This window comes from Anguilla rostrata, chromosome 11 (genome assembly GCF_018555375.3).
Source record: "Anguilla rostrata isolate EN2019 chromosome 11, ASM1855537v3, whole genome shotgun sequence".
Lineage (NCBI taxonomy): Eukaryota > Metazoa > Chordata > Actinopteri > Anguilliformes > Anguillidae > Anguilla > Anguilla rostrata.
Window position 1 is genome coordinate 40,697,151 of NC_057943.1, and position 27,145 is coordinate 40,724,295.

A 27,145-nucleotide genomic window follows, 5' to 3' on the forward strand; every position below is an offset into this window, starting at 1 on the left:
CCGAGTAGGACACTGCCGTTGTACCCTTGAGCAAGGTACTTAACCGAAATTGCTTCAGTATATATCCAGCTGTATAAAATGGATACAATGTAAAATGCTATGTAAAAGTTGTGTAAGTCGCTCTGGATAAGAGCGTCTGCTAAATGCCTGTAATGTAATGTAATGTAAAGGCTGTTTTACGCTTCTGTACACGTAAACGTTGGTTTGCTAGGGGTTGCGTAGGTGTTGTGCGGAAGTGGCATACCTCCCAAACAATTTACAAGCGCATAGATAGCAACCAGTGCCCACATAAACCGCACAGATGATTGGATGACTGATGATGTGAGGTCACTTTGGCAGACAGCTCTCGCTAACAGGTTATAACGGTCGAGTCACGAAAGCGATAGCCAACGTTAAATACGCGGCTAAAAAGTGCTTTTATCAGGTGAGCGTCTTCATTCCTACAAGTTACATCTAGCTAAGCATTTTTGTGGTAATTCGTGCAGTATTTCGTAGGTTTGGAAATACGAATGTAGCTATGGTAGTTATGTGTATCATGTGGTTAGCTCTGTCTCACGTTCCGGCAAACTGGACACGTAATACAGCCAATGTTACTTTGCTTTTTAAGGCACAAGCTACTCGCTTTCTCTAGAACGATTAAGGTCAGTGACACAATCTAATTACGCGGCCTGTGCAACCTGTGCAACCTGTGCAACACGCCGCACGAGCATAAACGATCTGCCCCTTCGCGAGTGCCGCCCGCAACACAAATCACGCAAACTATGCAGACTGCGCAGAAGCATAAAACCGCCCTAGCAGAGGAAACGGCAGGCCCCGTGACTCTCCAGGCCTACGTGCAGCAGACGCAGGCCGTGGTTCTGATAGGGCCACGCCCTGATCGTCTCACAGCTGGGTGCAGTGGAGGGAGGGGCCTGGTACACGCACACACAGAGGCTAGTCATTGGTCCCACAACGATCTGCAGGAGGTAGCCTCCCAGATCCCAGCCGCCTTCACACCTCCATCTCTGTTGGTATGGCAACCAGGGTCATTGGGGGGGGGGGGGGGTCAGTTCCTAGTGCATTTCAGTCATTTGAGGAAATCAATTAAAATTTGATTCACAAAGTGAAAAAACTGGCCATAATATTCTACAGAGATATTTCAGTCACTTAATTCCCTGAATAAAGAGATTTAATTTATCGCAACCCTGACAATGTCAAAATTGCAAGAAATGCATACATCTGTCAACTGAACATGCCACCGATCTGGTGACAGAGCAGAACAGCAACTATCAATTGTCCCATATGGTATCACAACCTTTAAGTACATAATACGTGATGGAATTTTAAATTAAAAGGTAACAAAAAAGCTAATAAAATCAATTAAAATGAGAAAACGATTGCAGAATGCATTCTAGATTCCATTACTTCAATGCCCTTATACATAGGTCCAATGTCCATAATCAGAAAGATAATATTTTCAGCACTGGGACCTTGCCAGTGTGTCACGTGTCGTGCCTCGGTTAAATAGCAATGCCAAGCTCAGAGCCAAAGCTGGAGTGGTGTGAGGACGACAGCACAGCACGCCACCTTCATCCTCACCGGAGCTGAAAATGAAATGAACGAGGAAAACGAGCACCTCTCTTCTCTCCTTCCCCTCATGTGGCCATGTTTCAAGGGCCTTCTTTCCAAGCGAGCGTCCAGTGGTTGAGTGTGTAGCGTTCACTCCCTCCTCCGGCTCATTCGTTACTCCTCTGGGGCGGGCGGCCGGGCGTTCGGCGCCCCCTGCTGGCCGGCCCCGGCGCGGCTCTTCAGCGCCTCCTGCAGGCTGCCGGCCGCCAGCCTCATCTGGTCCTCGGCGCCCTGCAGGGCCTTGACCTGCGTGGTGTGGAAGACGTAGAGCAGCAGGGTGGCGAGCAGCACGGCCAGGCACAGCGCCCCCAGCAGGTAGAAGGAGGCGCGCGGGAAGGGCTGCTCGGCGCGCGGCGCCAGCCAGGGCACGGCGGCGATGGCCAGCTCCAGCAGCAGCAGCACCAGCCCCATGGCGGCGGTGCGAGCCGCCGTGCTCCGCATGCGCTCGGCCAGGTGCAGCCCCACCTTCACCTCCGTCCGCGCCTCCGTCACCGTGTCCACCAGCTCCGGGAGCGCGTCTGCCACGGAAACAAAAACAGGGTTACCTCGGCCATCTCAAACTGCGGTCCTGAGATCTCAAACTGCAGCCCTGAGATCTCAAACTGCAGTCCTCAGTCATCTCAAACTGCAGTCCTCAGTCATCTCAAACTGCAGTCCTCCGCCATCTCAAACTGCAGTCCTGAGATCTCAAACTGCAGTCCTGAGATCTCAAACTGCAGTCCTCCGCCATCTCAAACTGCAGTCCTGAGATCACAAACTGCAGTCCTCTGCCATCTCAAACTGCAGTCCTGAGATCTCAAACTGCAGTCCTCCGCCATCTCAAACTGCAGTCCTCAGAGATCTCAATCTGCAGTCCTGAGAGATCTCAAACTGCAGTCCTCAGAGATCTCAAACTGCAGTCCTGAGATCTCAAACTGCAGTCCTCCGCCATCTCAAACTGCAGTCCTCAGCCATCTCAAACTGCAGTCCTGAGATCTCAAACTGCAGTCCTCAGTCATCTCAAACTGCAGTCCTGAGATCTCAAACTGCTGTCCTGAGATCTCAAACTGCAGTCCTCAGTCATCTCAAACTGCAGTCCTCAGCCATCTCAAACTGCAGTCCTCTGGCCAAAGAGTGTACGCATCTCGTTTCCAAGGCTCAAGTGGCTTCTGAATGGAAGCCACAAAACCTGCACGTGCATAAACCCTCAAAGTCTCGAGTTGGAAAACCGAGAGTTACCAGCCAAATTAAAAACAAAGGACAGATCTAGAACGTGGGTGGCCAAGCCTGGCTCTAGAGAACTACACGGTGGCTCTTCTTTATTTTAACCATGAAATCAGGAATCACGTTTATCAAATCGCCCAATAAACCAGGCGAGATGAGATAACTGTGATTTCAGCAACAATGAAGCGACAACCAGCATATTCTGCAGCCCCCCCCCAACTCACTCTTAGCCCATCATTAAACAGTCCACTGATTAAGCTAAATACTCCACTGATTAAGCTAAATACTCCACTGATTAAGCTAATACAGTTAAATACTCCACTGATTAAGCTAAATACTCCACTGATTAAGCTTAATACAGTTAAATACTCCACTGATTAAGCTAAATACTCCACTGATTAAGCTTAATACAGTTAAATACTCCACTGATTAAGCTAAATACTCCACTGATTAAGCTTAATACAGTTAAATACTCCACTGATTAAGCTAAATACTCCACTGATTAAGCTTAATACAGTTAAATACTCCACTGATTAAGCTAAATACTCTACTCACTAAGCTAAACACAACTAAATACTCCACTGATTAAGCTAAATATTCCACTGATTAAGCTAAATACTCTACTCACTAAGCTAAACACAACTAAATACTCCACTGATTAAGCTAAATACTCCACTGATTAAGCTAAATACTCCGCTCACTAAGCTAAATACTCATTAAGCTAAATACTCCACTGATTAAGCTAAATACAGCTAAATACTCCACTGATTAAGCTAAATACTCCACTGATTAAGCTAAATACTCCCCTCACTAAGCTGGTCCGTATCTGTGGGATAAGAGCCCATATACGCTCGTATAAACGCCTGCGTGCACTCTGCCAGGTAGACTGCCGTCGGTGGCGTACCTGCAGAGCAGCCGTCCCGCCCTTCCTCGCCCTCCTCGCCGTCGCCGTCGCCGTCGTCCCGAGCGCGGCGCAGGAGGAGGAGCTCGGCGCTCAGGGCCTCGTGGTCCGAGTACGGGAAGGCCCTCCCGGGCACCGAGCCCTTGGTGGTGGACAGGGACGGGCACGTCACGCGCACCTCCGACGAACCCCTTCGGCAAACCAAGACGTCTATTTCGACAGCGACAAGAGCACTCGCCACATCTCACTGCGCCGGCCTGCGCAATGACGCCAGACTCGTCTATTCAAAGAGCAAAACTCACATCCACGCGGGCCTGGCTGACGGCTCGCTAAAAATAAAACTTTACCTACGCCGCGCCTTTCGACAAGGAAACAGGAAGAAAAACAAATGCTTCTGAGGGAAAATACGTGCTCAAGTTGGGGCTGCTCCCTTTGTCTCTACAGAGACCGAGCGGCATTTTCATTCTAAGATCAGAGACCTAAAGCAACAAAGACCTTCTCCCTGTTTTACAACATGGTCAGAACAGCTCTATAAGAAACAAGAAGAAGAAAAGACAGTGGTGGTTCATTCAAAGCTATTTTATCCAGGGTAGGTTCCATTTGATCACCTTGAAGAGAATGTAGTCTATTCTGATCCCTTTGTCGAAGGGAAGGAGCTCCTTCTTATCTGTGAAGGGGTTGTCTGCTATTAGTGTGACCCCTTCATCACAACCCTGACAGGAACAAAACACACAGGGGAGCGTTAGGTGAGGTCACAACCATGTCCGCTTTCAGCAACCTGCATGTGGTGCAGAACTTTTAATTCTACATGAGACACTTAAATAAGGTCAACCAAAATGTCAAACAAGGGTCAACCAAAATGGAGGCCTTCAACACAGATAGGTCATTGAAATATGGTGAAAATACAAAAGCATTACAGGTCATATATTACAAGCACATGTGAGGTAAAAAAAAAAAAGACACGTGCAATGTCATACAATGACCTCAGACCCACGCGGGATACAAGAAAAACAACTTGCGTCAAACTTGTCCGTGTTGGTGTAGCAGTCTTTGAGTCCTGTGTACGTGCGAAAGAGTCTGTTTCCCAGGTCCTGGGGGTGCATGTTCAAATCCCCCCCCAGGATCACCACGTCCGCCCCGCTCGACGTGTGGCTGCAAGGCAGAAGTGGGGGGCAGTGAACATCTGTCCACGGATCTCACCGCTGCAACATCTGTATCACGTTCAAACAGTCTACTCGTGTTCCTTACCAACTGCATGTATACCTCAGGGAAAGAAAACCTACAGCACATACTGCATATTCCCATTATCTGTAGGCAGTTTTGATTTTTAGAAATTTGTGAATTTTTTGAGGGATTTTAAACCTCGAATGTAAAATATGCTGTAAAAGCGAATCCAGAAGCTGCACACACTTTGTCTCTCAATTCCCCTGTTTTCCAAGTGCAACTTTAAAAGGAACACAGAAATAAATTCAGGCTGTAAAAGCCCTGATTCAGAGGCATATCTCAGCTTTCAAATGCCTGTCAGAGTTAATGAAAGCCCAAAGGGCTCTTTCAGTGCAGTTACATAAAACCTGTTTAACGCAATAAAAATTATTAAAATTATCAGAAATGACAGCTGCAAACTGCGTAACAGAGACCAATTATTAAACTGTCAGTTTAGTTCTCTGTCTCTCAGTCTTTGTGCTCGAGCGGTAATCATTAACATTACACAAACGTTTTACTCATCACCCATATATTAGTCATTTTATCACTGCACTCCTCTAATCTCTAAAAAATAAGAGAGTAAGCAAATATAAGACACGTTACATGGCCTAAACAGCAGCTTTGACCGTTTGACAGAGGAATGAATGAGATGTAGGGTCTGGGATGGCAGTTTGAAATGGACATGGCTTGATCAGATAAATCTTTGACAGGGTCGGTTCCCTCGTCTCTCCTACCGAACGAACTGTAGCAGCTCCCAGGCCTGGACCACTCTGTGGGGCAGGTACCCGTCCTTCTCCCTGCAGTACTCCGCATGGAGCTGCAGGCACAGACACACACACCTCCTCTATCACTTACACACACACCTGCTGTATCACTTACATACACCTTCTCTATCACTAGCACACACACACCTCCTCTATCACTTACACACACACCTCCTCTATCACTTATACACACACAGCTCCTCTGTCACTTATACACACATGCCTCCTCTATCACTTACACACACACCTGCTGTATCACTTACATACACCTTCTCTATCACTAGCACACACACACCTCCTCTATCACTTACACACACACCTGCTCTATCACTTACATACACCTCCTCTATCACTTACACACACACCTGCTCTATCACTTACATACACCTCCTCTATCACTTATACACACACACCTCCTCTGTCACTTATACACACACATACCTCCTCTGTCACTTATACACACACACCTCCTCTGTCACTTATACACACACAGCTCCTCTGTCACTTATACACACACATACCTCCTCTGTCACTTATACACACACATACCTCCTCCGTCACAGACACACACATGCCTCCTCTATCACTTACACACACCTCCTCTGTCACTTATACACACACACCTCCTCTGCACTTATACACACACATACCTCCTCTGTCACTTATACACACACATACCTCCTCCGTCACAGACACACACATGCCTCCTCTATCACTTACACACACCTCCTCTGTCACTTATACACACACACCTCCTCTGTCACTTATACACACACATACCTCCTCTGTCACTTATACACACACATACCTCCTCCGTCACAGACACACACATGCCTCCTCTATCACTTACACACACCTCCTCTGTCACTTATACACACATGCCTCCTCTATCACTAACACACACACACCTCCTCTGTCACTTATACACACATGCCTCCTCTATCACTTACACACACCTCCTCTGTTACTTATACACACACACCTCCTCTATCACTTACACACACACACTCCTCCTCTATCACTTACACACACACACCTCCTCTGTCACTTATACAAACATGCCTCCTCTATCACTTAAACACAGGTACACATCCTCTATCACTTACACACACACACCTCCTTTATCATTAACACACACCTCCTCTATCACTTACACACACAACACCTCCTCTATCACTAACACACACACCTCCTCTACCACTAACACACACACGCCTCCTCCCTCACTTACACACATACGCACCCCTGCCTCCTCACACACACCTTCCCCATCATGTATCATGTCACAACTACAGATGCAGAACCCTATTTGAAGTTACCGACATAAGCATTTATTAATATCTATGCAGTGCTTATGAAGATGTTACATAGTACGTACGAGGGACTTGTTCAACTATTATGAAGAACCATACATAGAAAGTGTTGTCCTTTTTTTTATTATGAGAGTAAAGTATGGGAAATAAGTATGTATGTTCTCTTACATTGCAGGGCACTCCAAACATAAGCCTCTGTTGAATGATTATAATGTGATGTCCCATATAGGCATTTTCAGGAGGGATCAGCTTACGTGTGTGACATAGACATGAGCAGTCAACCCAGAGATATTCACGATGACCATTCCCACAGCTTTCCCCCCGAACCAGTCACCGTGATGGAGCTGAGAGGGGAACACAAGAACACTGCCCTGAATGCAACAGCAACCCTAACACCAACACTGACCCTAACACTGACCTGAACACTGACCCTAACCCATTTCACATTACAACCCTAACACTATCCCCATCCTTAACCCAAGCCCTAACACTAACTCTAACTGACCCTAACACAAACCCAAACCCATTTCACATTACAACCCTAACACCAACACTGACCCTAACACTGACCTGAACACTGACCCTAACCCATTTCACATTACAACCCTAACACTAGCCCCATCCTTAACCCAAGCCCTAACACTAACTCTAACTGATCCTAACACTAACCCTAACCCATTTCACATTGCAACCCTAACACTAGCCATAACACTAACCTTAGCCTTAAACCAAGCCCTAACACTAACCCTAACCCATTTCACATTAAAACCCTAACACTGACCCTAACTCTGTCCCGAACACTAACCCCAGCCTTAACCCAAGCCCTAGCACTAACCCATTTCACATTACAACCCTAACACTGACCCTAACCCACTTCACATTATAACCCTAACACTAACCCCAGCCTTAACCCAAGCCCTAGCACTAACCCTAGCCCACACACTAGACACATGAGCTCAACGCCTCGGCTGAGACTTGCTAAATTCCCGAAAGTGAAACTGTGAAGTGTAAACTCACCATGTAAGGATAACCGTTCAGGGAAAAGCGGTAGAGAAACGCGTCGTGGATCTTGTGCCTGGAGAACACAGCCAGACCGCTTCCAATGACCCCACTGCAACAGCGAACACAGAAAAGAGCTTTGCTGAGTACGTATCGCAGACAGTGGCGCACGGCTCTCAGACCGCGGCCTTCGGACCGGGCTGGGATTCGCAGGGAAGTTCTCCTCCTTCCAGTCCCCTACGGCAGGGGTCCTCAATCTTACCCAGAAAGGGCCGGCGTGGGTGCAGGCTTTTGTTCCAACCAAGCAGTGACACACCTGATTCTACTAATCAACCACTAGATTCTTTGCAAAGGATCTTGATTAGTGCCCTGCGGGAAGTGACCCTGAATTTTCTAAAGAGCCAGCTTCTAACTGGAAGGCTGTACTAACCAAGTTTTACGCAAATGCACCCAAACAACTTTTGATTGGACGGCTGCTGAAATACGCTAATAGATAATGCCCCAAACAGGTTTTGATTGGATGGCTGCAGAAATATGCTCGTAAGCAATGCCCCAGCTACATTAAGTGGTTAATTCCCAGGAAAGCACTGAAAAGATTAGGACAACACGGCTGGTGCTCTAGATTAATCTAAAAACAATGCCTGTACCTGAGGGCATTGCTATGGTGGCAAAATCTCTGCCTTAAAAACAGGCCAGTATACTACATACATTACATATAGTTTGAGGTATCAACGACTACAACAGTGCATACAACTCAGGACAAGGCTTAAACTACATAGTGAATGAGTGACAATGTTTGGATAGCTGCTTGAAGTAATACCATGAAAAAGGTAGAAATGCTAACGGCACGCTACAAAGATACATAAGCCTTCATCAAAACACACTGATTTTGTTCAAGCTATTGAGACAAATGTGTCTTTTAAGTTCACACACTTTGTCTTTTTGTTTGTGTACCTGAGCAGTTTTTGTTGTTGCATTTATGCATATGCACCAGTTCAATGCGTGCTTGAATAACATCAAGTTTCGCTGAAGACTTGCTTATTTTTGCAGTTTGCAGTTATCAATTTTACATTGTCATTTGATTATTGACTGAGCACATCAATTTCTTTGCCACACTTGCATTAATATAAAAAATTATGCCACAAGGCATATGAATACTCTTTGGTATAAATTACCATTTAACGGATCTCTATACCCATGGCAAACAATACCATATATAATAAATACAGTAAAGTAAATAAAAAAAGTAAAGAATAAAGACATAGCCCCAGCAAACCTTTTAATTTTGAATCTTTTCAATAACACAGAACTGGCCACAGTTCCACTTGTACCACTTACCTCTTAAAATAGTGGGAGTGAGGGTGGCTGCTTCCAAGAGTCTTTTTCAGGAAGAGATAGTCTTTTTCACTCCACACCTAATATAACACAAATAATGGCAAGATTAGAAACATCAACAAGAGATGCACAAGGACTTATAGTGCATACGTTCACTTCGCCCCAATTTTCTGCCCAATTTGGAATAGCCAATCATAATCTCTCCTTCAAAGCATGCTACGTCGCCAGCTACTTCTTTTTGCACGGTAGCCCACCATATATGTTCAGACATGAGTAGGAGGAAGACACTCCAGCTTCAGCAAGCATATTGGCCCAACTGACCAGCAGGGGTCGCTAGTGAGCAACGGAGTGATGGAACTCCCAATTCTGCATTGTTCTGTGGAGTTGCATTCTGAATTATGTTTTATTTAGTTTAAAAAAATAAAACTAAACGATAGTGCATACAAATGTATGATATGAACATAAAACTTCATAATTTAAGAACATGAGCTTAAATTAGTAATTCTATGGCACTATTTGATTCGACGTCAGAGACAAATGCACCTTGTTTAGGTAATTTAACACATGCGCTGGGAAAATATGTTGGTGGGGGAAAAAAGAATTCTCAATAAAAGCTCAAATACTTTGGTTAAACCTGAAAGAACTTGCTGTGCTTTACACCGGAAAAAGACAAAAGGATCAGCCTGACTTCACAAACAAAACGCCTCGCCAAATAAATATTTAAACGGCCAGAATAGGGCTGGCACCGTATGGAGACTGCACTCACCATAAGGCTGGCATGTTTGCTCAAACTGAACAACCATTGTTCAGCCCAGAAGATGCTTAGTGTGAGCTGCAGAGCAGCATCAGCAGTGTGAGTATGCATGCTCGGTGCTGGAGTATTAGTATGTGAGTATGCATGCTCAGTGCTGGAGTATCAGTATGTGAGTATGCATGCTCAGAGCTGGAGTGTCAGCAGTGTGAGTATGCATGTTCAGTGCTGGAGTATCAGTATGTGAGTATGGATGCTCAGTGCTGGAGTATCAGTATGTGAGTATGCATGCTCAATGCTGGAGTATCAGTATGTGAGTATGCATGCTCAGTGCTGGAGTAGTCATGTGGTATCATGCAGTGCTGAGTATCAGTATGTGAGTATGGATGCTCAGTGCTGGAGTATCAGTATGTGAGTATGCATGCTCAATGCTGGAGTATCAGTATGTGAGTATGCATGCTCAGTGCTGGAGTATCAGCAGTGTGAGTATTCATGCTAAGTGCTGGAGTATCAGTATGTGAGTATGCATGCTCAGTGCTGGAGTATCAGTATGTGAGTATGCATGCTCAGTGCTGGAGTATCAGCATGTGAGTATGCATGCTCAGTGCTGGAGTATCAGTATGTGAGTATGCATGCTCAGTGCTGGAGTATCAGCAGTGTGAGTATTCATGCTCAGTGCTGGAGTATCAGCAGTGTGAGTATGCATGTTCAGTGCTGGAGTATCAGCAGTGTGAGTATGCATGTTCAGTGCTGGAGTATCAGCAGTGTGAGTATTCATGCTCAGTGCTGGAGTATCAGCAGTGTGAGTATGCATGTTCAGTGCTGGAGTATCAGCAGTGTGAGTATTCATGCTAAGTGCTGGAGTATCAGTATGTGAGTATGCATGCTCAGTGCTGAGTATCAGTATGTGAGTATGCATGCTCAGGCTGAGTATCAGCATGTGAGTATGCATGCTCAGTGCTGGAGTATCAGAGTGTGAGTATGCATGCTCAGTGCTGGAGTATCAGCAGTGTGAGTATGCATGCTCGGTGCTGGAGTATCAGTATGTGAGTATGCATGCTCAGTGCTGGAGTATCAATATGTGAGTATGCATGCTCGGTGCCGGAGTATCAGTATGTGAGTATGCATGCTCAGTGCTGGAGTATCAGTATGTGAGTATGCATGCTCAGTGCTGGAGTATCAGTATGTGAGTATGCATGCTCAGTGCTGGAGTATCAGCAGTGTGAGTATGCATGCTCAGTGCTGGAGTATCAGTATGTGAGTATGCATGCTCAGTGCTGGAGTATCAGTGTGTGAGTATGCATGCTTAGTGCTGGAGTATCAGTATGTGAGTATGCATGCTCAGTGCTGGAGTTTCAGTATGTGAGTATGCATGCTCGGTGCTGGAGTATCAGTATGTGAGTATGCATGCTCAGTGCTGGAGTATCAGTATGTGAGTATGCATGCTCAGTGCTGGAGTATCAGTGTGTGAGTATGCATGCTCGATGCTGTTGGTGATGGTTTGTTAAGTATGCATGCAGGTGAAGGCTGGGAGAGCCAGGGTGAGGGTGCAGTAGTCCGCGGCACTCTCTGTGACCATGTGACACTCCTTTGGCTTCACCCACCTCCTGCAGCAGGGCCAGGTCATGCTCCTCCCTGCTCAGCAGCTCTCCAATCATCTCATAGCGCTGGGCACAATGCTGGCTCAGGTAGTGGACACCCCTGAAAAACACACACAAGCATACACGCGCACACACACACACAGACACATACACATGCACACAGACAGACACAGACACATACACGCAGACAAACACGCGCACACACACACACACACACACACACATTCCACAAACAATATGCAGACACAAAAACACACAAAACATAGTGTTTTTACTCCTTTCATGCCATGTCCACACACAGCTTTGTGGGCATTTAGTGTTCAGTTAGGCGAGGTCGCTCAAGGTCACATGCACAAGGGGGGTGCAGGTGAGCATTCAGCTGCACCACCTCTCTTCTGCTTTCAGGAGAAATCACAGAGAAACCCTGACTTTGCATCATTTCAGGCTGAATAATTAAAAGCCCATTTGCATCAGGGCTTTTTCACCCCTGGAAAACCCAGAGTCCTGAAGTGTAGCATTCATTGTTGCTGGATAGTGCTTTGCATGTTCGCAGGCTTATTACCTCACAGCAAGGCTGCCTGCGGTTCTGACAGCGACCACAAGTCACGTGTCTTAAATTTGCACAGCTGAGACGACACTCGACCGACACTGTTTTTTTTTTGGCTAAAAAATATATCCAAGAAGTGCCACCCGAATGGTTTAGTCCCAAATTGTCTGCTGTTAGAATTTTTCCTTTGCACATATATACAATTTTCAAAAGTTCATGACCTTGCAACATTTTTATAACTTGCCATTTGCATAGAGCTGAGAGACCGTTTTATTCACTTCCTGCTGAGGCTGGCAGGAGGCCTTACGGCTGGTAAGGTCTAGCAGAAGAGAAAAATGACATTGCGATACTGCTACAGGAAATGGCCTACTCTGGCAATCATGCCCTCTCTTCAAAATCAGTGGGTTGTGAATTCAAGAGATACTGGCATCAAATTTTTTAAATGAATATACACTGGATTAAGAGGATAAGCAAATTAAGTAGTCACACATTATAAAATGTGTTATTACAAATCATTTCAATGAAATAAGGTTAGCACAAATAATAAGGGATTAAAAAAGCAAATAAACAAACAGCTTTTGAGACAGCCTTTCTTTTAAACGGACTTGTGGATGTTTGTTGGCTGGACTCGAATGGAAAATCTCTATGTAAGCCCACTACAAAGACATCAAAGACATACCAAACTGTTTCCTCCGCCAATGGGCGTGGACCAATAACCGAACTCACCAACAATTTAGGGAGAAGATGCGCAACTTGACTGGCTGACCGCTGGACATGTCGACAGATGACAGTGGGCCTTGTTTAAGTAGCGATGGTGGCGCCGGTGAGGGTACAGTTCTTACTGCCAGCAGTCAGCACTCTCTCTCTCTCTTCTGTCCCTCTCCCCTCAACAGAGACTGCTGACAGAAGTTAAAGCGAGCGCTGCAGAGAATAGGAAGTGAAAAACCGCTGCATCAGAGGCACAAGGAGGGTTTTTCAATCCCCTCGATTCACAGATCCGGTTTACGCGGAGGCCCCTGCGCTCCCAGGATTGCATAAAAACACAACTAACAACCACACGCAACAAAGGTGGATTACAAATAACCTACTACACATAAATTCTGTACCGGCTTCAATCGTACGCGGAAGCACTAAGTCCACGATGCAGTTCTAGTAGGCTATAATGCAACTGTCCGAATTATTTTTTGTCCGAACTGCGCGTCTGTGAGCACACCAGAGCGGTGGATAGCTACGCAAACATCATAAATCCGTTCACTGGTGGATGCACAAAGAAAAGGTCAAACACGACATCTGTTATTTTTCTGAAACAGCATTTGTAATTTGGCTACATCCTGCTGACGCCCACAGTTGCCTACTACGGAATAACGGCGTACACATTTGGGTGAAAAGTTACAGGCCGAGATGAACATGGCTTCAGTGTTTCTATAGCAGCGTGAGAACTATGGGCTATGTAGGCCTGGTATATAGGCTAGAGGCGCGTTTCGGCACTCCCCGGAGAGCTATTTATAAATCATTGAACTATGCCCGAACAAAAAAGACTGCCGACACACTGACTCCTCAATGCTCTCCATCGCAGTCGGAGTGAATATAGTCGCAATCAACAGACAACCACTGCATGTCACACTAACACAACACAACTTACTGCTCCCTTGACGTATTGTATGAATATGGGAACTTTTTACACATACAATTAATCTCTGTCGAAGCGAATGTTTATGTAGTCTTTATAATCACTTGGTCGGTCAGAATAAGAGAAACAATACAATTTAGCCATCCTTTGATAAAATCAAACGATTCTGTATTTTAAATACAGTAGTTTTTCCAGGTATACATAGGATATTTTCCACTCATAAATTCTTAATTGACCAAGTGACTCACTACGTCTGCATCGGAGGATAGGGTTTCTTTGTGTGAACAGTAGCCCATGCAGTTTCAGGCTGGCAATGTAATAAGCTACGTCTGTGTACATACTTGAAAAGCTTAGTAAAATGCCCAAATTACGCATAGGCTAGCTACGACAACAAAAAAGCTGTATAGTTCAAAATGCTAGCTATATTTCTGGTGCAACGTTCTGAGGTCGATGCTTCACAAAACAACAAGCAACAATTAATAGCCTAATCATCAGAAGTTTCCAGTTTAAATAGAGCATTTAAACGTCTAGCTGTAGCCTATGCCTCCGGCTTTGTTGACTGTAATTTAACCATCAGCTGCAGCGAAAAACAAACGTCGCACTAGGCAGATTTAACCAGTTGGAATATTATTGCTCTTTGCGCATCATTCAACTGTGTCACATCCACCTCAAATACGATGTTTTTTCTAAAGGAAAAGAGCCGAGTGCCGGTAGCAGGAACATCATTATCAGCTTACTGTACTAAACTTAGACGTCGCTGCGGCGGCTTTATTGTGTCCGCCAGTAGCTACTGCACGGCTGGCGCCGTGGCGTTAAGCGCACAAACTTCGGCATCCACTTCACTAACGTCATTCATTGTTGCAGTGTAACTACAATTAGCGGGCGAGTTAGTTACATCATAATTAGTACGTAGTCATGCTGCATAGTTTAAAAATGTGCCTTAACAAGAGTTCACAAGTGTAAATTAGGCTACACAAAATATTTTGAATAGATAGCATAACGCATAAATTAGTCAATCTCACTGCATTGTTGGCAAACATTAAATGGTTGTCTAGGTGGCCGGAAAGTAGGATTGACAACATAGGCTACGTGCAGGCAAAAGTACAACGTAACATCTGTTAAAAAGACACACCGATTAAATTTTAAATCTAATGGTTACGCTGTGGAAATCGCATGGCCAGCTACCGTCATCTAAATTAATGTCATCTACCATCAGAATTTACCCGGCTTCAACCAGTGGCTAGTTAGCTAGCCAGCTAACTTAGTTGGCTAGCGCTGTCTAATGAGACAAATGATGCGTTATTATTTGAAGGCTTTCACCTCTTTGTTCAGCAGGTGCCTGGAGAGGGTCTTTCCAGTACTGTTTTATCCACATATGGCTTACTTAATGCTACTGTAAAAAACGCTGCATGTTTCCTCGCTTACAGAGCAAATTCACAGAGCTTGAGAAGCGAAATTACGGTCCAAAGCCACGCGCTCGGCTTTTCGGTATTTGCAGTCTTTAGGCAACTGCGGAAAAATACCGAAGGAAAATAAAACTACAAAACCCATAACCCATGTATATCAGCACCATTAAAATTATATGTCCTTGTGGGTAATGTAGTCATTTACGGGGATGTGCGCATGCCGGTAGGTTACTTTCATGCGTTACGCTGCAAAAATAAATAAATAAATAAAATAAAATAGCATTACACATATTTTTTGAAGAATAGTCTAACCATAGTCAGATCATACAGGCACACCCTCTGGAGTAATAAGCTCTTTTGGGGTTACTTAAAGTCTAATTTCTCGTTCTAGACCACATAACTTCCGCTGTACCAGCCACAGTAAAGCCAGCCACTCTGAAGCCAGCTGGTCATCTGAAACTTGTTAATATCAAAAATATCCTTAATCGCACACCTGTCTTGGTCAAGGAAAAAAATAGACTTTAACTGAAATCGTAAACAAAAACACCAGAAAGTGAACTGTCCCTTTCTGCAAGTAACCGAATCCATGGGCAGAACTCAGACGGAATGCGGTGAAATGTGTTTTAAAAAGCATGAATAGGTTATAAACAAAGTGCTATGAAATCAACAATATGAAATTACTAGAATTGGGTAAGTACAGAATTAATTTCCTCATTCCATTGAGCACGTAAAACAGGACAGCAAATGGGGTGACGAGCATGTTGCTGGAGAGTCTCTGAAATGTTTTTGTTCACTGCACACAAATAATAAACAAAAAAGGTCAAATAAGTGAACACTGATGTTGCCTTTCTTTGAAGCTCCACCGGCTGCATTGATTTTGGATGGTTTTAATCAGTCACCAACACCCACAGTTCCACTGGGTGAACGAGGGACAAGTGAAATATGTTGAAAGCAGATAGTTCCACAGAGGTGCAGCTCTGGAGGTGATTGAGCAGTTAACACCCCAGCATGCCCAGGGTCACGCACAAAAAATGCTGGGCAGGTCTGTAGGATTAAGGCTGGCGTGGATGATAATGGCTCTGATTGGCACATTGGGAAAGCGCTTCAGTGATGAAAAAAACTCAACCTGCTGATGTTTCACAAGGAACAGTGGCCGAGGTAGGGTCAGCACGGAGCTCTGAGGGAAAGACATCAACAGTGTTGCAACTATGGACAGAAGCTCATACACCCAGATCCTGACACCGGTACATTAGAGTGCAGAGCCAATCAGATCCGCAGCTTTGATCAGCTGACTGAAAATGAAAATCTAGGGCATGAGCCAGCAATTTCATCAAAAGCTATCCATCGGGAATTCTACAGATACCCTAGTTCGGTTGCACACTACAGGCCACTCGTTACACCTGGCAATGCACGTGTGCGCGCACAGTGGTGCAAAAGCACACAAAGGACTACGAAGCCATGGGAGAATGTGATACGGTGTGCCGCCTCATTCTTCACCACGCTCTTGATAAAATGGATGAGTGCGAGAACAGCACACACCTTAAAGAAGCCTACAGGCAGGAGTGCTTGGTCCCAGCAGAGAGGCGCTCTGGAAATTCCACGAGGTCATGGGATGCATTTTGCTGGGAGGATTTTGGCACATTCATCCCCGGAGAAGGCAAAGTGAGGATAATCACTGCTGAACGCTTCTGAGGGATTATCCCTTTAAAAATGAACGTCAGCACACAATACTACAGTTCACAAACACACGCGCATGCACTCTCACACACGCACACAAACACAGTGACATGCATACATACACACGCGCGCACACTTTGAATCAACACGCCGTTTTAAGCTTGCTATTACTATTGTGTTAATATGTTATTATTACTGTTTATATATATATATATATATATATATATATACATACATATAGACATGTGTGCGCGTGTACCTGTATGTGTATACGTATATATACGATCACATTATTCTGTTATTCTGTTATTACCGTTTGTCATCTCACATTTCACATGTTCCTTGTCATGCTTTGGCAATGCAAATGCAAATTTTGCCATGCCAATAAAGCATTTTGAATTTGATTATTCTTTGCTGCTAGGAGGGGTCTCAACCAGCAGGACAAGGTCTCTAACTTCAGAGCATGTGTGGCCACCCACAAATTTGATGAGTATTATGATGCTATCATCCATATGTCATGGCGTCCTCAGTCACCTGACCTAATCCTAAAGGGGAAGAGGAAGACTCTGCAATGGAGTGTGAGCACCATTTCCCGTCTCCATCAGCAAGACACAAGTTGATTTACTTTACCATGGAATAATGGTGCTGCATCCCTTCTGCAGAATTCCAGAGGCTGGCAGAGTCTGTCAGAGCAAACTGTCCATATAAACTGTTCTGGCAGTCAATAGTACCCAACAACCAATCGAGTGATTCCGGATGGTTGCTTCCACCTTTTTGTGAATGTTTAATTGTGCGTGTGTGTGTGCTTGTATGAGTATGCAAATGTTTAGGTGTGTGTTTGTATGAGTATGTGAATGTTTAGGTGTGTGTTTGTATGAGTATGCGAATGTTTAGGTATGTGTTTGTATATGTGAATGTTTAGGTGTGTGTTTGTATATGTGAATGTTTAGGTGTGTGTTTGTATGAGTATGCAAATGTTTAGGTGTGTGTTTGTATGAGTATGTGAATGTTTAATTGTGTGTGTGTGTGTGTTTGTATGAGTATGCAAATGTTTAGGTGTGTTTGTATGAGTATGCAAATGTTTAGGTGTGTGTGTGTGTGGGGTATGGGCGTGGTGTGTGCACGTGTGTGTATGCAGGCAAGCAAGCGCACACATGCGTATCTAAAGCCCAGAAAAGGCAGCAATATTACACAGCCATTTTTTTCCTGATCAGTTGGAAATGCCTTGGAGGAACAATTCAGTCTCTCAGATCAATCCAAAGTAATTAACTTCAAGTTATGAGGCTTAAAGACGACACTCTTCTAGGATTCATTTATTAAATAAACGGGGGGAAGAAAAGACTGATGTGTTTCGAAGTGAAGCTCTGTCATCAGAGTACTCTGAAACGCATCAGTCTTTATTTCTTCCCCTTGATTTAATACGTTATTCCTAGAAAAGTGCCTCATAACTTCATTTCTATTTCCATGGACTAGGGACCTTCTCCGTGTATTTTTATCATTGAATTTTCATAAACCTCAAGACATAATAAACCTCAATTGCATGTGTTCTCATTGATAACCAAAAAAATTATCAGATGTCAAACTAGTCCTGACTGCAGCAATTTTATTACATTTCCTCCCAAATAAATAATTTCATAGATGTTCTTATTCAAGGTTATTTACAGTAGAAAAAAAAGCTCAGAATAGAAATAGCAAATCTCCAAATACACAATGCTATTAAAGCCAACTAAAAGTCAATCAAGACGATGGTTAACAACTTTCATTTGACTAGACCTCTTTCATCCATAATATTCTCCCTCAGGTAAGTTATTTGCACTATGCGCATAACTTTTTTACAATGTGTAATACTGCTAGACCAGGTGATGTGAAACTAATTTCCCAGAAGGGCCTGCGTTTGCAAGCACTGCAAACTTTGATCTGATTGATTACACCACTTGTCTAAATAGATTGACTTTTTTTGGAAAAGTAAAACAACTGTTTATTTCTGGTACCTCTTGCATTCATGGAATATTCCAATGTCATGCATTTAGGAAAATACACAGGAGCAAAGAGAGCACTCATTGAACTGTGCTAGTTAGCAGGGCCTAGACATGTGTGCACGTAGCTTTCCAGGAGTTAGCCGTTGTGAGATCAGATCAGACATTTAAAAGCTTAAACGATGCAATTGATTATTATTTTCCACCAAAAACATTTAGATGAGCATCTGGGCAATTACAGAAACCGTCCCATAAAAGATTTTTATCTTGTATCTCCACATGTCAAAGTCTAGTGGTGCCTGCTACATCTAATGTTTAAAAAGAGAACATCCATCAACAACTAGTGTGGAAATAGGTTTAATCATCACTTGATATGAATAATAGCAGAAACCGTACCATTGGATATTCGGTACCTCAGCACGGAGCAAACCAATGAACAAGACTGGAACTGGAACCGAGAGGAATATTGTTGCAGCAAAAAATAAGCATATGACAACACATCTGCATGGGAGTCAACAGGGAGAAGAAACTATACCTGGAGAATTTCACAAGCGTTCACCATGACCGAGGAGTAGAAGGAAGACACCTCTGACAGACATATCGAGTGAGTTTTCAGAAGAAAAGCTGCTCCTGAGGCACCATGCGTTTTTATTGGTAGATTATACATGATACACTGATTATATGACACAACCCCTCACATTGTAGACAACAGAATATACAATAATGCAATGCACAATTTGGAACCAAGGCCAGAATGTACCACCAAAAATAAAATAATAATAAAAAATAAAAAAATGGGGGTGGGGGGGGCAACAAACCAACTCACCCCCCTGCCTCTCAGCTTAAAATACATTACACATACCTACTTAATCAATATCAACACACACACGATACTCAATAGATGCACTTGCTCCTATTGAAAGTCAAAAAAAGATGAGTGTTTTTTCAAAAGGTCAAATAAAAAGAAACAGGAGAAAGGCACTGCTTCAGTGAGCCACAAGGTCATTCAAGGTCAGATAAAGCACTTTTCACAGACACGATTCAGTGTATTTCCAAGGCCCCTGTGACCCTGAGTGACGCAGTCTTATCAGAATCAAATTCTCAGGTCGCTATTAAGTTCAAAACGTTCAGGCAAGTGTTCAGGGAAGTGTACTGTAGGTTGCTTCCCATGTGAAAAGGCTGGTGTGAAGGGTAAATGTGTAACTGTCGCGTCCTCCAAATGTTGAGACACCACCTGAGAAAACTGCCCGCTTCCCGCAGTACGGTACGGCACGGCATGGCACGGCTCGGCACGGCACGGCACAGAGCCTCGGCCTGTCTGCCCACGCGCCGCTGCCGGGTCACCGTTTCCTGCCACTAACGTGGCAATGCGACAGGCCGCAACAAAACAACAACAAAAGAAAACAGGAAGGCAGGAAGAGCCGGCCACCAAATCTGTCACTCAACTGCCTGCCACAGACCATCCAACGAACCACAGGCTTCTCACAAAAGCCTCCTGTTTCGATATGCTTGCCAATCGCTAGCCAAAATCATTTTTTTTTTTTTTTTTGCAAAGTAATCTTGTCAAGGTTAGGAGAAAGGGTGTTGGGTACAGAGCCCAATACTGGAACCAGCAGCGCTTTTTAGTGTCGATAGTTTCCCCCCAATGGCAGGAGGGGGGAAAACGATGCACCTTCAAAGCAAAACGAGTTCTCACGCATCCGGCTCACCGATGGAACACGACAACCCAGTTTCTCGCAAGGCAGTGTTCTCTGTGGCAGTCTTCAGACAGAACTTGCAAAAGTAATTTGGGAAAAGTAATTGACACTCCCCCTTTTCCCAAATTAATCAACATATCTTGACAACACAGCGACAGAATATTTTGCACCCTGGCCATTCGAAATGACTCACAAATTCATAAAAAAAACAACTTCCTTTTGCTTTAAATCTATACAATTTAACAACAAAAAAGCTGTAGTCATTGTACTGTTTGAGACTGACAGAAATGATGGCAAAAAAAAAATGTCCCCAGACTATTTTAATGTAACAGATACTCCCATAGCAACCATCCTGTGGCAGTCGGTCTGCTGGAGAGGCGAATTGGTCTCGGCTGCGCTGGCTGGTGGAGAGAGCACACGCACCTGGGTTGCGTTAGCTAATCAGCCCAGGTGCTTAAAGGTGCGCTGCTCTCCACAGTTTGGGGCCGAGACCGGGAGCTCACAGAGAGAGAGCTGTTATGACTTTAGTTTCGTTTTATTTCTGAAGATCTGTTCAAGCACAAAAGACAAAGAAAGTCAATCTCAGCTGGGATGCTGGAGGAGCCGGACCTGCCCGGGATGGCGGGTCAGCCACGGGCGGCGCACGGGAAAGTGGTCGCGGCGCTTTGCTTTCTGTTGTCTTTATTGTTTTAGATTTTTGTTTTAGTTTATTGTTTTTGCCTGGAAACCGTGAGGGGGAAGGGTGAAGGTGACTGATTTTGTATAAAGGTCGTTTACAAAATAACAAAAAAAAACCACATTTTTTTTTTTTTTTTTTTTACTTTACCCTGGATTCAACTTCACAGTACTTTCTCCTGAAGCCTGGAGCTTCCCTCACAGAGATCAGCAAAGCAACGGTGTCTACACAAAGCAATCACGCCCGCGTCAGGGGCAGACAGGATCTGATAAGTGCTGGGAGTACTCCTGCTGACGACTAGGCTGGGCCTGGTACCGTGTCCTGCCATTCCAATCACCTCTTCTTTTAAGGCTTGTGTAATAATAATAAAAAAAAACCTGCGATAATCACGAAGCACCAGGAGGTAGAAATTCTCAGCCCCGACTCGCATTTGCTTTGAGTTAGTTAAGAAAACCAAGCAAAGATTTAAAAAAAAAAAAAAGGAAAAAAAAAAAAAGAAAACCTAAAATCAAACAAAATTTTGGTAGTTAAATAGCCGACTACATCGGTGAAGAGAAAGGCCGATCGCCAAAGGAAACCTCTGTACAGAAAAGCAATGAATTCACAAGGTCTTTAGTCTTTTATAATTTCGTCCCCAATTTCAACATGTGCCAAAAAAGAAGTGTGCTTCCGAAACTCCAAAACGCCAAAATAAGTCCTCTGGTTTCAAGCCATGGTTGCTCTTCTCTCGGGTTCTCCTTATCCAAGACAAGAGGTAGTGATCAGCTTCACAAAAGGCACTCCACGTCGATCTGCTCTGTCGCTTGTCTTTGGAAAAGGGCACTTGGCACGGCGTGTTTGACGTATCCATGCCACTTGGTAGCTTGTTTAGGTTTTCTGTCCTTCTGCACTTCCGTGCTGAATACTAACAATGTATCCAATGTATCCTGCTCCGCTGTCTGTCTTCGCTCGCGGCCACTGCCGGGGGTACCTTCTCTTCCTGAAACCTTCCCACGCCAGGAGGCCCAAAGAGGGACTTCTCACCGGAAATCCCCGGAAATGCCAACACACTATATGAAACTTCCTCATTCCCACAATACAGAAAAAAAAAAAAGATTAACATCATCCCTGAAAACATATATTTTTAAGGAACATGACTGATGTAACCTGCTTTGTTTTTTAAACATATTTAAATATATATATAAAAAATTGCCCTTACACAAAGTAGTGCATAGTTTTTAGTTTTTGTTTCATTTTTTTTGTTTGTTTAAACTTCATACAATTCCTATTTTACAAAATTAGTAATGATAGTAGAAAATACCCACTGTGCTATAAAATATACATATTTCTGTCTGTTCTTGTTGAGCAGTTGCCTGTGTGTTTGTGTGTGTGTATGAGTGTGTGTGTGTTTGTATGCATGTTTTTTTTTTTTTTTTGGTTTAACAGATTTTTAAATTGGGCAGTCCGATTTTCGGCTGCCCGGCCCACTCGCCCCACCCCCCCGCCCCCGCCCCGAGGAGACCCTCAGTCCTTGACGAGCCGGTAGACGTGGTACTGCGCCCCGTGCTCGCTCGTCGACACCTCGAAAACAAACGCTATGCACAGCAAGGTCTCCTGGGTGTCCCTGTTTGTCACGACCTGAAGCGGAAACAGAGCAGAAAGCACAACAATTAACAAATTAATACATTTTATTTTTGTCATTTGTTAAAAAAATGTTATTTTTATGCCTTCTCCAATTTAGAAAGCTATATTGTAACTGTGCCCTAACTCCTCTGTGAAGTTTTGAGTGCCCACACTAGCGAAAGGCTAGATATTGCTTCTTTTTTTCCCCGCCCACTCAGTAAACCACCAGTGGATCAGTGCCATTATAGCAGCGGTTACAGCACTGACCCGACGGACGAGACACGCACAGGCAGGCGTGTGCGCAATCGACCGCGGGATCCGTTATTGCGCGACGAGAGAGGAAACATTAACTCATTTCCCCTTTGCCTCACACTCTGTAGGCAGGCACCCACTGACAATCAGATTGTGTGAGCCAGGCCTAAGACTACATTTCTTCTTTTAAAAAAAATAAATAAATAATAATAATAATAATAATAATAAATAAAAAGCACCCTCCCACCCTGTGCTGAACTGACTCGAACAGGCTGGTTACCTGCAGGATGGTGAAGTTCTCCAGAACGCTGTTCATCATGTACTTCTCCGGCAGGTGCTTGAGCTTGTGGATGAAGTTGATCATGTACTCGCACATGGGGGAGCGGTGGATTCGGTACACGCACCTGCCGCCCTCCATACGGGCATACTCCGTCTGCCAGGGGACAGGCCGCGCAAGGTTAGCCACGCACAGAACCACGGTTCAGCCATCCAGTGAGATTCAGACCTAAACCCCCGTTAAAGCCATCCATACACTGACAGGAATTCGGCTTGACGCTGGGCCAGTAAATTAAGATTTACTTGCATGTTAACACGTTAAAATAAATATAACTTTTGTTACAACAAAAGAGAATTCTCACATTAATAATTAGTTTGGAAAAACGTGTTAAGTAAGACTGTTTCCGCGATGTCGCCCTGAGGAAACGGGAAGAGGCCTCACCTCCACCTTCTCGACCACCTGCTTGCCGAAGGAGCAGACCTTGGTGGAGACGGTGATGGTCATGTTCTCAGTGCTGCTGTACTGGCTGCTCACGCCGTAGAAAGAGCCGGGCCCGTCCTGCATACCGCTGCTGTTCAGGTCCGCCTGCAGGGGGCGCAAGCGCGGTCAGTTCAGTCCGGAGGTCCGCAACCAGACCCGAGCCCGAGGGGACCCGGCAGGGTGTCTGGTTTCGGGCTGGGTTTGGGTCGTTTTTTTTCACGTACAAGTTTGGGCTTTAGCCGGATTTGGATTTGTTTTCTACCAGAAAGTGAAAAGGAATTATGTCTTAAGTGTATTTTTGTAATAAACTATTTGGTTTGTCCCTATCTTTTTGCAGGATGAAATTAAATGTGTCACTCCTCCCCAGGGGTCCTATGGCAGGATGCTGACCCAGAATTTGACCAGGACCCAGGGGTCCCATGGCAGGATGCTCGCCCAGAATTTGACCAGGACCCAGGTGTGCTATGGCAGGATGCTGACCCAGAATTTGACCAGGACCCAGGGGTCCTATGGCAGGATGCTCACCCAGAATTCGACCAGGACCCACAGGTCCTATGGCAGGATGCTCACCCAGAATTTGACCAGGACCCACGGGCCCTATGGCAGGATGCTCACCCAGAATTTGACCAGGACCCACAGGTCATATGGCCGGATGCTCACCCAGAATTTGACCAGGAAGAAGGCGTTCTGCGGGCCCTTCTCGTACAACTCCTTGAGGCCTCCCTTCTTCTCTGGGAACTTGTCGTAGATCTGTCGGATGTCCACAGCCTCCAGGAGCGGGTCACTGTACGAGGGGTTTGTCTGCCCGATGTGAACAAACAGGTGCTTGCTGTACTGTAGTGGGGGAGACGGAAGGAGGAGGTTGAGATGCAGGTCGCCAAGCATAAACGTGTTAAAGAAACAGCAGACATGTCGCATAATGCATTCATTAATAGTAAACCTTCTCCAGTAAAGGAGACCAAAAAGACTGATTCTAAATGCAAACGACAGCCACTGAGCCCCCATACTTTAAGAGGATGTACAGTTTTTCTTCCTTAACTGACTCATTTTTTTTATTGGACAGTTGACACTGATGTGTGGAGCTCCTCCTCACCGTGTCCTGGTCCCTCTGCACCTCCATGAAGGCCGAGTACTCCAGCATGCGCAGCTTGGAGGAGGCGATGGTGCGGTCCTGCCACACGGGCACCGCGGTGGCGGCCGGGGGGAGCGGGGTGGGCAGGGGCTCGTACGCTGGGGGGGGGGAGGGGGGGCGACAAGGGGGGGGCGGAAGGATGACATACAGTCCCATTTCCATGGCATCTCAATGACATAAACGAGTCCCATGAACTTCTCAATGACATAAACACGATTCTCACTAACTTCTCAATGATATAAACACGATTCCCACAAACTTCGCAATGACATAAACACGATTCTCACAAACTTCGCAATGACATAAACACGATTCTCACTAACTTCTCAATGACAAACATGATTCTAACAAACTTCTCAATGACATAAATATGGTTCTCACAAACTTCTCAATGACATAAACATGATTCTCACTAACTTCTCAATGACATAAATATGGTTCTCACAAACTTCTCAATGACATAAACATGATTCTCACTAACTTCTCAATGACATAAATATGGTTCTCACAAACTTCTCAATGACAAACATGATTCTCACTAACTTCTCAATGACAAACACGATTCTCACTAACTTCTCAATGACAAACACGATTCTCACTAACTTCTCGATGACATAAACATGGTTCTCAAGAATGGTAGCACCTCATTTTCAAACTGAAAAATTACCTTGGCAACCAAACTAGAAGTAGCATCTGCAGTTATGCCTCATCAAGCTCATTATTATTGATGCAAGGTTACAATTCAATGAAAAGTCAAACTCTATTATTACTAGATCAGGGTTTATTGGTTTAATTAAATATTTAATAAACCTTTTATTAATGGTATAATTCATTACTTTCAGTTAAAAAATACTACCAAACAACTACCCCTAAGCATGAGATTCCCTGCTGTACTTATTCTTGATGCAATATTTGGGGTTATTTTAATAAATAATTAGGTAGATCTACACTTACATTTTCTATGATCCACCTGTTCTTAAAATGTAGCTTAACATGCTCACACGCAAAATGCATGTTTTTAGCGTAAAAGCAAATTCAAACCCACTGCAACAAGTGCTGTACATGTAACGAGAGCACTGGCTAATCTGACTGATGTGAATGATTATGGATTATGAATGACATAATATACAGAAAGTTATTCTTTCTATTTTTCTTATGAACCTCCATAAACTCTCCCGTAACAGCCCAGTGGCTCCCAATCGAGAATCTGGGAGTCCCTGGCTTAGCGAACGGCTTGGGCGACATAGCTCAGGAGGTAAGACCGATTGTCTGGCAGTCGGAGGGTTGCCGGTTCAAACCCCGCCCTGGGTGTGTTGAAGTGTCTTTGAGCAAGACACCTAACCCCTAACTGCTCTGGCGAATGAGAGGCATCAATTGCAAAGCGCTTTGGATAAAAGCGCTATATAAATGCAGCTATTTACCATTTACCATTTGTACATTGCTCCAAGCACACACATAATCAATAAACACGCTTCAGACTAAATGCTGCACTTTCAAAAACACAACAGTAGAGCAATGCTCGAATCAAACCTGCATACCTATGGTAAGAAGTCACACAACAGGACCAATCAACTCTTTTATTATCTGTATATACACTCAACAGCCAGAACACATCTTTCGACATGGTAAATGGTAAATGGACTGCATTTATATAGCGCTTTTATCCAAAGCACTTTACAATTGATGCCTCTCATTCGCCAGAGCAGTTAGGGGTTAGGTGTCTTGCTCAAGGACACTTCGACACGCCGAGGGCGGGGTTTGAACCAGCAACCCTCCGACTGCCAGACAATCGGTCTTACCTCCTGAGCTATGTCGCCCCCTGTTGTGCTTGCCTATTAATTTATTCTGGTGTGAACAGCATTGCTTGGTACTCACTTGATATGGGAGTGGGAATGGGGCCTGTTAGGTTGGGGTACGGGGTCTGTGCAAATGGTTTAATGCTGAAAATGAGAAAGCACATTTGTGAGATACACGCCACTGTTTTCATCTTACTTACACACGCTCTGTAGTTAAGAGAGAATTTGGCATATGTGGCGACAAAGTACATATATATCTTTTGAACGGCACTGGACAATAAAACTATGCAAGTGAGAAACGACCATCAACTACAGAATT

The 27,145-nt window shown here is 44.5% G+C and overlaps 2 protein-coding genes across 9 annotated transcripts in view; both read right to left on the reverse strand.

Moving 5' to 3' along the window:
• Nucleotides 1-397: 397 nt before the first annotated feature.
• smpd2a (sphingomyelin phosphodiesterase 2a) lies at nt 398-15,355 on the reverse strand. The gene is made up of 11 exons (XM_064300099.1): nt 15,176-15,355; nt 12,952-13,146; nt 11,682-11,778; nt 9,330-9,406; nt 8,010-8,103; nt 7,247-7,336; nt 5,650-5,732; nt 4,732-4,864; nt 4,322-4,425; nt 3,716-3,903; nt 398-2,126 (listed from the first exon to the last, which is right to left on the reverse strand). Exons 2-11 carry the CDS (start codon nt 12,999-13,001, stop codon nt 1,723-1,725), a joined length of 1,320 nt encoding a protein of 439 aa, XP_064156169.1. The 5' UTR covers nt 13,002-13,146; nt 15,176-15,355; the 3' UTR covers nt 398-1,722.
• A 4,164-nt stretch (nt 15,356-19,519) lies between these two features.
• The window catches only part of tead3a (TEA domain family member 3 a), a 71,391-nt gene continuing 63,765 nt past the window's right edge, over nt 19,520-27,145 (reverse strand). For 7 of the 8 annotated variants that reach the window (XM_064300101.1, XM_064300102.1, XM_064300100.1 and 4 more), the window contains 6 exons: nt 26,906-26,970; nt 24,992-25,128; nt 24,559-24,732; nt 23,860-24,003; nt 23,422-23,574; nt 19,520-22,904 (listed from right to left, as the gene is read on the reverse strand). In XM_064300101.1, coding sequence (XP_064156171.1) covers nt 22,791-22,904; nt 23,422-23,574; nt 23,860-24,003; nt 24,559-24,732; nt 24,992-25,128; nt 26,906-26,970 — 787 coding nt within the window. In that variant the 3' untranslated portion in view covers nt 19,520-22,790. The remainder of the gene's footprint in view (nt 22,905-23,421; nt 23,575-23,859; nt 24,004-24,558; nt 24,733-24,991; nt 25,129-26,905; nt 26,971-27,145) is intronic. The other variant, XR_010324251.1, reaches the window with a different exon arrangement.

What these genes read in the sequence shown, in the direction of transcription:
- smpd2a (XM_064300099.1), bottom strand. Translation starts at nt 13,001, where the DNA reads ATGTCCAGCGGTCAGCCAGTCAAGTTGCGCATCTTCTCCCTAAATTGT. An exon ending in TGAACGGTTATCCTTACATG is followed by an intron (nt 7,337 to 8,009) that starts GTGAGTTTACAC and finishes TTCCCCTCTCAG; the next exon opens with CTCCATCACGGTGACTGGTT. An exon ending in GAGCTGCTACAGTTCGTTCG is followed by an intron (nt 4,865 to 5,649) that starts GTAGGAGAGACG and finishes TCTGCCTTGCAG; the next exon opens with CCACACGTCGAGCGGGGCGG.